At 37.8% G+C, this 11422-nt stretch overlaps 1 protein-coding gene across 1 annotated transcript in view; it reads right to left on the bottom strand.

Moving 5' to 3' along the window:
* The window catches only part of nbeab (neurobeachin b), a 328780-nt gene that overhangs the window by 178096 nt on the left and 139262 nt on the right, over window positions 1-11422 (bottom strand). Inside the window, exons 25-29 of the mRNA XM_065280795.2 lie at window positions 10632-10812; window positions 9805-9920; window positions 7395-7502; window positions 4385-4553; window positions 2099-2534 (exon numbers count right to left, since the gene is read on the bottom strand). Coding sequence (XP_065136867.1) covers window positions 2099-2534; window positions 4385-4553; window positions 7395-7502; window positions 9805-9920; window positions 10632-10812 — 1010 coding nt within the window. The remainder of the gene's footprint in view (window positions 1-2098; window positions 2535-4384; window positions 4554-7394; window positions 7503-9804; window positions 9921-10631; window positions 10813-11422) is intronic.

Below are 11422 nucleotides of genomic sequence, written 5' to 3'. Positions count from 1 at the left end.
AAATATCTGTCTGTCTGTCTTTCTGTCCGCCTATCCATCTAACTGTCTGTCTGTCTGTCTGTCTGTCCGTCTATCCATCTAACCATCTGTCTATCTGTCTGTATGTCTGTCTGTCTGTCTGTCCGTCCGTCTATCCATCTAATCGTCTGTCTGTCTGCCTACCTACTGTACCTACCTACCTATAAAATATCTGTCTGTCTGTTAAACTATCTATCTACTGTACCTATCTACCTATAAAATATCTGTTTGTCTGTCTGTCTGTCTGTCCGTCTATCCATCTAACCGTCGGTCTGTCTGTCTGTCTGCCTACCTACTGTACCTACCTGCCTATAAAATATCTGTCTGTCTGTTTAGCTACCTATCTACTGTACCTATCTACCTATAAAATATCTGTCTGTCTGTCTGTCCGTCCGTCCGTCCGTCCGTCTATCCATCTAATCGTCTGTCTGTCTGCCTACCTAATGTACATACCTACCTATAAAATATATGTCTGTCTGTTAAGCTATCTATCTACTGTACCTATCTACCTATAAAATATCTGTCTGTTTGTTTAGCTATCTATCAACTGTACTTATCTACCTATAAAATATCTGTCTGTCTGTCTTTCTGTCCGCCTATCCATCTAACTGTCTGTCTGTCTGTCTGTCTGTCTGCCTACCTACCTATAAAATATCCTTCTGTCTGTTTAGCTATCTATCTACTGTACCTATCTACCTATAAAATATCTGTCTGTCTGTCTACCTATTGTACCTACCTATAAAATTTTGACTGTCCGTCTGTCTGTCTATTTGTCTGTCTTGTCTATCTACCTTCTGTACCTATCTACCTATAGAACATCTGTCGGTCTGTCTGTCTATCCATCTAACGTCTGTCTGTCTTTGTGTCTGTCTGTCTGTCTGTCTACTGTACCTACCTACCTATAAAAAATCTGTCTGTCTGTCCGTCTGTCTGTCTGTCTGTCTATCTATCTATGGTACTGTACCTACCTACATATAAATATTTGTCTGTCTGTCTGTCTGTCTGTCTGTCTGTCTGTCTATCTATCTATCTGTCTATCTATCCGTCTAACTATCTACCTACTGTACCTATCCACCTATAAAATATCTGTCCGTAAATCTGTCTGTCTGTCTGTCTGTCTGTTTGTTTACCTACTGTACACACCTAACTATACAATGTTTGCTGTCTGTCTATCTACCTTCTGTACCTATTTACCTATAGAACATCTGTCTGTCTGTCTGTCTGTCTGTCTGTCTGTCTGTCTGTCTGTCTGCCTGTCTATCCATCTGTTTGTCTATTTATCTACCTACTGTACCTACCTACCTATAAAATATCTGTCTGTCTATTTACCCATCTACTGTACCTATCTACCTATAAAATATCGGTCGTCAATACTTCTATATATCTGTCTGTCTGTCTGTCTGTCTGTCTGTCTACCTGCTGTACCTACCTACCTATAAAATTGTGTCTGTCTGTCTGTCTGTCTGTCTGTCTGTCCATCTAACCGTCTGTCTGTCTGTCTACCTACTGTACCTACCTACCTATACAATCTCTGTCTGTCTGTCTATCTATTTGTCCATCTATCTATCCATCCATCCATCCATCCATATATCTATCCAACTAAAGACGACTTCTGGCCTCTAAATGAAAACAGCACAAAAAATGCATTGCTGAGACATTTTTAAACATAGCAATTCCCTGCGATAGACAATACTGGGAATTTAAAGTGAGTTATGGCTTTCTTATGACTAAGAAAATCATAATAGCCATACCTCTGGGAAAAGACTAATCCAGGTATTCATCATAGTTGACTGTGATGTATTGTGTAGCATTTTAAGGCACAGAAGGGATCACATACACGCAGCATAGGTCAATACATTTTTAAGGGTCTTGTTCATATACATCTGTAGTAAATGGGCTACTGTAGTGCTATTAGTGACAAGTAACATTCAAGCTAAAGCCAAATGACCTTTTTGCTTCACACCCATTTGACTCACAGGCTGATAGATGGATATTGCTGCCACCTAGTGGATGTTCATATGATTACACTATTATTATAAAAGACCCGCCCGCAACTATCTGATCATTATGGTGACGTTACCTGTCAAAGGAATGAAACTGCATGGGTAACATAGCCTGGGTTTCTCTCTTCACGGCCAAGTGATCAGGGTAGGACAGGGGATCCGGCCCACCGCTCTCTCCAGACTCCACTGGAGCTGCAACCAGGCTCTTCAGGATCTCCTTGACATTGATGCCTTTGTTAGCCTGGCTGATGCTGGAGACAGATGAGGCAGGTTTGAGATGCGCAACAGGCGGCGCCTCAATCAGGTTCTCCTGAGATTTAACCTCTGAGGACAGAGTGCACAGCAACCCGCTCATCCCATTCGGACCACCGATGCAGAGATCCAGGTCAGCCCCGTTCATCACGCTGGACACATGATCGTCACCCAGTCCTGAGTCAGAATGAGGGAGGGATGTCTCATGACGTGTATCCTCTACGGCCTCCTTACGCCCTTCAGAGAGGGTTGAAGGGTTCACTGAGGGTCACAAATCATAAGGCAGATAATGAATAGAAGTAAGTAGAATAGAATAGATAAAAGCAGACGTTCTCCCCAAAACTCCTCATCAGATAAAACCACGCTTACGCTTCGCCAAAAACTTCCGCACAGACACAACTTCTGTTTTTAATCTCTTGTTTGTCCTGACCTAGTTGTTTTGCAGATGTTGAGCCTTTCTCATTACTATTCATCGTGTGGCCATAACAAGGTCAGCGGGGCCTGATTTAGCCACGGAGCACGTCTGGATGGCTATCTGGGTGCAAGCAATCATCTGCTACATGCTGTTAGGAAAAATCCCCACCCGTTGCCTTTTCCCCGGAAATTTATGAGAGTCTCGGACTCTATGATCCCATTCTCCTCTGGTGGATTGCCTTCCTAATGGGCTCTGACAGATGGGCTGAAAATAGCACCGGTGGCCCTGTGTCCCAATGTTCTTCCACCATACCTCTTCCTTTATATTCTATATATATATATATATATATATATATATATATATATATATATATATATATATATATATATATATATGGGTGATTCTCACGAAAACTTGGTTTTAAAAATGTCAAGCATGAAAATGTAAAAATTGCTTAAATTTACTTTTTTTCCCACCAGACATTGAAAAACAAAGTCTGGAGTAAATGGGAACATTAATTTAAACACTTTTACTTATCATTTAACACTTTTTGTAACATAATTTAAAAAATTAGTCCTAAAAAATCTCATTACCGCAACAGTCAGAAAACATCAACACTGACATATTTTCCAAATGACATGACAAACCTGAAAGAACATAATTTGGAGATTCTGCACATGCATTTAAAATCAAAGTATTATGCTTCTATTAATTAAATTAACATTTAATAAGCATCTGTTGCGGTAATGATAATCAAAATGTCGTGTAAGCATTCTGACAGGACAATATTTCAAATTAACTGTAAAAAAATTATCTTGCCTGGTAGCCATCTTGAAGTAACTGGTCCATGTGCTTGGTCACTCAAAATCAAACTTTATTAAAATTCTGTATGTGTGCTTAAACTGTTCTCAAAAAGTGTTGTGGAGGATGAGAACATCAGGCATGGACACATCATTTTCCTAATTTTTCTTCATTATTATTATACATGAATATTCAGTAAATATTTTTTCTGTCATCTAAAGTAGTCTAGCAAAACATCCATTTGTTTTTTTTCTAAATATTTTTGTGTTAATTTGATTAAATTACAACATAACGCATGTTCAAACACAGCCGGACACAATGCGGTAATGAGAATTTCAGCAGAAAATGAGATAAAATTGACAAATTATAAATTCTTATGTTGAAATCACACATTGTGCAAGGTAGAACACAGTATTGTGTTAATTCTGATGCTTTTTAATATTACTATATTACACATTTTATAGCTAAAATCATTAGTGCCGTGGTGTTTCAATGGTTTCGTGAGAATCACCCATTATTCTACTCATCTCCCCTCTTTTGCTATCTCTTTAGCTTTCCCCACTTCCTATATTTTTGGCCCACAGTTTGAGGCCAAATTTGTTTTACACGCAGAACCAGCTGTGATTTTCTATAAGATCTTTGCATTTCAATAATGGGAGATAATTTGCATCGTTTATGAATTATGAATGATGCTGACGGTAATGAAGAGGAATGCGGAGACTCGGTTTTGTGTCAGGATAATGAAAAGGACAAAATAACAAAGACTTGGTAATTATTAATGGTAATACAAGATATTTGAATGCAAACTATTCAATTAAATGAAACAAAATAATTTTCTATCAATATGTGTATTAAGCTGTCAGCAAATGTAAGATTAGCCATTAAACTACAACACCTGTGCTGGTAGGCGAATTAATCTCCTGTCGAATGGCTCTTCCTGATTGGCTGATAGACCTGACCGTCTCACGCTGGGGCTCCAGGATGTCCCGGTACTTAGACACCATGAGGACGGAGATAAAATACACAACAGCAAGAGCCAGGAACTGAGCCTGCTTACTGTCATCCTGTGAAACGCAACACAAAAACAGAAAAAAGAGTCAAAATGTAACCAGAACATGTCAATTTGTTATTTTTAATTTTGTTTTTGTGCATTTTCCCAGTATTTTCTGTGTGTATCTTAATAAAAAGAGTGAAAAATAAATATGGATGGAAATTAAAACAAAACAAAGCTGGATGTGGTGGGCTAAGACTTTTGCATAGTATTGTATATCAATAACATAAACTAAACTAAATATTTCATGTCTTTATTAAGAATAACCAAAAAACCTCATAGTGTTTGTGGAAAAAGTATGTGAACCCTTGAGGTAATGACCTCAAAAAAGCTTATTGGACTTTTTGGAGTTTGCTCTGCACAAGAACAACACGCTTATGTGAGCCATGCCTCGCAAAAAAGAGTTTTCAGAGGAGCTATGATCAAGAATTTTTGCTTTACATAAAGCTGAAAAGGGATACAAAGTTATTTCAAAGACTTTAGAAATGCAAAAGGCAAACAATCTACAAATTGAGACGCTTTGGGACTGTTCTTACTCTACCAAGAAGTGAGCAGCCAGTCAAAATGACACAAGGGCACAAAGAAGACTCATCAATGAGGTAAAGAAACTACCCCGAATGACAGCCAAAAGTTTTGAAGGCATTATTAGAACTTGCTAATACCTCTGTACATGAGCAGGGTATACACGGCAGGACAAAACAAATTATTCAATTCAATTAAATTTTATTTATATAGCGCTTTTCACAATTGTAATTGTTTCAAAGCAGCTTTACATGAGTAGATGTAGGGGAAAACACAGAATAATCTATAGATAATATATACAGCGGCTAAGAATAAACCATACAAGCGAGCGTAGTAATAATGTAACGTATACAGTAAAGTGCTAAGTAAGTTGGCTGACTCTCCCGGGGATGAAAAAACCCCTAGGAGAAAAACCCTGTGGGAAAACTCCTAGAAAGACAGAATTATGCCACTGCTTACTAAAAAAAAAACATTGCTGCACGCCTGAAGTTTGCAAAAGAGCACATTGACACTCCACAGCGGTATTGGCAAAATGAGTTGTGGACTGATGAAACTAAGTAAGATTGAACTATTTGGAAAAAACACACAGCGCTACATCTGGCGTAGAAAGGCCACGGCATATCATCATGAAAACATCATCCAATCTGTAAAGTATGGTGGAGGAAACATCATGATTTGGGCCTGGCCAGTTTGCAATCACTGAGGGGAAGATGAATTCTCAAGTATCAGACAATTCTTCAGGATAATGTGAGAATGTCTGTACATACGACCTTAACCCAATAAAGATGCTATAGATTGACCACAAACATAAGACGTCCAAAGAATATGACAGAGCTAAAGCAGTTTTGCCGGGAAGAATGGGCTAAAATTCCTCTTCAACAATGTGCTGATCCACAGCTATAGACGGTTTCATCGGACGCACGTGCGCTGACGCGATACACGTCTGAATCCAAACTTTACTTCCGGTTTAGTTTTTTTTATGGTCTGACTAGTTGCTAAACTGATCTCTTGAACAAATGCCTCGTCGAAAATAACAAATGTTTTGGTTTCCTAGGTAACCTATGTGTTGTTTTTTACTTGTTATATAAATAAACTATGTTTAAAGAACTTTGTTGTTGTTTATTTTTAGCGGAGTTTACCGGAAGTTCCGTGTGCGAACCACGACAGCCGCTTGTTTATGTTGTTACGGCTGAAACCGTCTATAGGAAGCGCCTGGTTGAGGTTATTGCTGGTCAACCAGTTATTCATTCTAAGGATTCACGTTGAATAAGTGTGTTCAATAAAGACATGAAAGATCAGAATTTTTGTGTAATTATTTTTAGACACATTATGTTCGTCAATACCCTTCACTTAGGGGCTGTTTACACTTGGTATTAAGATGTGTTTTCATCGATCGGATCACAAGTGGACGAGAGAGACACATTGCGTTTACACCTGGTATTTAAATCCGTCTCTTTTGTCCACTTTCGACCGCATCTGTCATGAATACTGTGAGGGGGTGGTCTGTGAGACGGGGGGCGAGTCTCTCTGCTGTCATTCAAACGCGAGCGGGAGTAATTATGAGTTTATATGGACGCAAACTTATATTATGTCGGAGCCCGCTGCTTGTTTAGCAAGTATACATGCTGCACAGTGTTTTGTACGTTTATTTGTTGGAGCTTTCTCTGAATTTTCAGCGAAATTGATGAAATAGGATCGCGCAACTTTCACGCTTTCAAAACTAAACTACGGAGAACACCCCGCAGTAGTTTTATCAATGAAAGGCTAAAAATAGCGCTGTTCACCGTATGTTCACGGCAGAAGTCAAAAAATACGTAAAATTAGTGTTTAATACCTCAGATTAGATAAATGGGCGGAGAGAAGGCGGTCGCATGTGGCTGTTCGAACGCATTCAACCACATTGCGTTCCGCAACTCCAAAGCGATCCGATCGAAAGTGGTTTCGACTACCTCTGAATGTGGTTGAAAGTGGTCGAAAGTGGACGAGCTCAAAACGTTTTGAACACCGTTTACACCTGGCATTAACGTCGTCCACTTGTGATCCGATCAACGAAAACGCATGTTAATGCCAAGTGTAAACAGCCTCTTATATAAAGATCAGATCACATTTTATGACAAATTTATTTAGAAAATTATTCCAAAAGGTTTACATACTTTTTCTTGCCACTGTATATGTTATAGGCAGAATTTGTAAAAATTCTTGCATTACTTCCTCCCTTAAAGGGGTAACATCGAGTGTGTAAAATATGTATTTTATTTACAGTAATTGACTTGTACTTGTTTCAATATTCACACTATAGACATTTAAAAAAGACCACATGACATTCACTCACAACATCCCGGAAAACAGCCGCCCGCAGGCGATTGATGTCCACGTCCTGCAGAAGTCGATCTGGATCCTTGATCGGAGAAACATTGCTGGGAAAACTTTCTATGGTGGTCTAAAGCAGAAATAGCAGGAAATTTAAGCTCCTGTGACTGACACTTCACCAGTTCTCACATTCAGATCTCATTTGCACATTGAAATCACGACCACAGAACTAAATCACACACATTGTCTGAAAACTTTAACACCTATCTTTGCCACATAGTTTTCCTACCACTTTGTAAAAGTCAGAAGTTTAAAGGTGCAGTGTGTAATTTTTAGAAGAATCTCTTGACAGAAATGGAAAATAATATACAAAACTATATTATCAGGGGTGTATAAAGACCTTTCATAACGAACGGTTATGTTTTTATTACCTTGGAATGAGGCGTTTTATCTACATACACAGAGGGTCCCCTTATATGGAAGTCACCATTTTGTGCCGCCGTGTTTCTACAGAAGCCCTTAACAGACAAACTTTTTTTACTAAGTTGTCTCAGACAATGACATGTTTGTCTGGTGCCGGCTACCGTAGCTTCTTTATGTGTTTCAAAAGCGGGGGGTGAGCAGTGGACTGAGCTGTTGGTTGCAATTCGCAACCTCACCACTAGATGCCGCTACAATTTACATACTGCACCTTTAAAGGAACAGTTCACCCAAAAAAAAAATTCTAATCATTTTGCACTTCATGCCTAAACATGTATTACTTTTAACCACCATAACCAGCCAAAAACAGTTATTTTTAAATTGAGATGTACATCAACTGATAGCTGAAAGCAATATTTGGTCGAGAAACAACTATTTGAAAATTTGGAATCTGAGGGTGCAAAAAATCTAAATATTGAGAAAATTGCCTTTTAAGTTGTCAAAATGTAGTCCTTAGCAACACATATTACTAATGATAAATACATTTTTGATATAATTACAGTAGGAAATGTACAAAAAATCTTCACATGATCTTTACTTGATATCCTCATGATTTTTGACAAAAAAAATCTTTAATTTTGACCCATACAATGTATTGTTGGCTATTGATACACTGTAAAGAAATATGCAGCATTTTTGTCAAATCAACATACATTTTTATTTTACTTTAACTTAAAAAATGAAGCAACTTAATTTATGTCAACTTTCACAGGCAAAACTTTACAAAGTAGGTTGAATTGACTTTAATAACTTCATTCTGCATATTTTTTTACATTGTACAAATATACCCGTGCGACTTATAACTGGTTTTGTGGTCCAGGGTCACATATGGACTCTTTTGAAAAGCTTTTGTGGCGCTTGGACTTTTTTGGCTTTAAAGCCTCTGGTCACCATCTGCTTTCATTGTATGAAGGAGTAGAGGATAAACATTATTTCCCAAAAATGTCATACAGTACATGAGGATAAGCAAATGTATGACAAAACATATGTGACCCTGGATCACAAATCCAGTCAGGGTCGATTTTTTTGTATTGAGATTTAAACATCATCTGAAAGTTGAATAAACAAGCTTGCATTGATGTATGGTTCAAGAAAATATTTGGCAGAGATACAACTATTTGAAAATCTGAATCTGGGGCTGCAAAAAATTTGAATATTGAGAAAATTGAATTTAAATTTGTCCACATAAATACTTTTTATATATTTACTGTAGGAAATATCTTTACTTAATATCCTAATGATTTTTGGTATAAAAAAATCAAATTTTAACCCATGCAATGTACTGTTGGCTATTGCTCCAAATATATACCTGTGACATTTTTGGGGGGTTTTGTGGTACAGGGTTAGGGATGTGCAACGATGCATCGCGTTCCCATTTTAAAGACCTGTCTAAAAATCGATTCTGAATCATAAGGCTCCGATTCAGTGTTTCATGCACAGCTTGTGCATGTACTATGGCTCCGTATTCAGTAGGAAGTCCATATCAATCTAAAATCACTATGAGTTTGACTCGTTTGTAACGAGTTTTTAAAAATGCAACACTCGTCAAACACAATCATTCAAAATATTCTCTATTATCATGAAAATACCTGAAACAATCTGAAGAACAGCGATATAAATATTCCTGTAGACATTTCCTGGAATAGTGTGTGTAATGATACTTCTTCTGCGGCACAAATGGAGTTTCTGCACGAAAGCGCCCCCTGGCTTTTGAATGTGGCGGCATTTCACCGTAATTCATTCAAATTCATTCATTGAGAAAACGCGCATTTGCCAGATTAATTGTCACAACCCTACTGTATATGAGTGAATGTTCATATCCTATCAAATGCTTAAGACATTTAAGACTTAAGACATAAATGCATTTGCGTACAACACTAATACCATTAAGCAACTTATAACAATAATATAACAGCAGAGGAACTTGTATTGTAAATTGAAACTGTAGGCACCTTGTTGGTGGTTGCCATATTCTGCAGACCTTCTTGAGATTTACTGCTGGACTTCAGATTTCTGTCTTTCTGACGCTGGCGACACTCTAAACAGTTTCTCACGGCCACACAACATACTGAAAAAGAAAGAAAAGTCAATAGGGAGAGAGTGAAGAGAAGAAAATATCAAAGGCAAGATTTAAAAAAAAAACACAATACAGCAACAGCTACACAAATATTATTTGACCTTAATACTAAAATGTTTTATTTTATCTTCTACAGTGCCTAAAATGAGAACCAAAAAAACTGAAAATAAATGCTAAAATTATATTATTGTGTTTCCTGTTATGGCCTGGCACACAAACACTCTCTCTCTCTCTCTCTCTCACCTACACACTATAGCAATTATAGCACCTTTCTTCAACATAATGGCTCTCTATGTTCCATTAAATTAATGCAAGTCCATTTGTTATGTTTAATAGTCCATTTCAATGACAAAATCTTTTGGAGTGTCCTCAAAACTAAAGCAAATGTCAAGTCTTTTTTCATTGCGAGGACATTTTTGTACCTATAATTGCAATCAACCATATGTACGCACAGATCCCAAAAGCAATATTTGTGATGACCTGTCGCAGAGACCTCTTAAAGGGTTTCATACTGCACTAATGATATTTACATTTACATACATTTATGGAGACGCCTTTATCCAAAGCAATTCAGGGTATACATCTCAGTATGTGTGTTCTCTGGGATCAAACCCATGGCCTTTGTGCTGCTAATGCACCGCTCTCATAATTAAGCTACAGGGCAAATTTTGGGCATTCAAAATGTAAAGGCATCACACACACCGAGCCTGAGGCACTGTCGCATGAGTCCTCCTGAAGACATGTTTTTCTCAGCCTCAATCTCAGTGAAATTGAGGGAGCTCGCAAAGACCAGCACGTCCACCATCGCCATCAGCCGTGTGAGAAAGACCACGGCCGTCTCAGACGACATGCCCTGCGTCGCCTCAATGCCTTCCATTTCGGCCTGAAACACAAACAAAACGCCGTAGGCCGATCACACAATAACACAACGCACAGATTAGTTCATTTCAGTCGGACGGCAAAGCCACTGCATTGCCCTGACCTTAAGTGATGCAACATTAAAGACACACAAAATGAAACATTAAGGCATGTAAAACATTGCAAAAAACAGGAGTAACTGCCATGCAAGCCTTACAGAAACAGAGCACTGAAACTGGACATTTAAAAGCAGAACCACAAAAAAAGTACAAATCTCCATAGCAAAATGTTAATATGAAATACCTTCATAACAAGATATTGAACAAATTGTCACTCTTTTATTATATCAAAGGCCATATTTGTTCTTCTATTAGCAAATAAATCAAATAATGGATAAACAAAACTCATTCATTTCAGTTGTACAAGACCTTCATTTGCATTTAAGAGGTCATTTCTATGGAAATGCACAAAAATGCAAACCAATTTTCGAGCCTAATGTTTATGAGCTATGAAAATGTATGATGGCATAAGCAAAAGCAAACAAAAACGAACCAGATGAGCTGATTTATTGGTACTAACCTTGGTATTCTTTGCACAAACAAGCAAATGAATCAAGCAAATGAGAAAACATGATT

This window comes from Paramisgurnus dabryanus, chromosome 8, assembly GCF_030506205.2.
Source record: "Paramisgurnus dabryanus chromosome 8, PD_genome_1.1, whole genome shotgun sequence".
NCBI classification, from domain to species: domain Eukaryota; kingdom Metazoa; phylum Chordata; class Actinopteri; order Cypriniformes; family Cobitidae; genus Paramisgurnus; species Paramisgurnus dabryanus.
The sequence above is the reverse complement of the archived record's forward strand: the minus strand, read 5'-3'. Positions and strand labels throughout refer to the sequence as shown.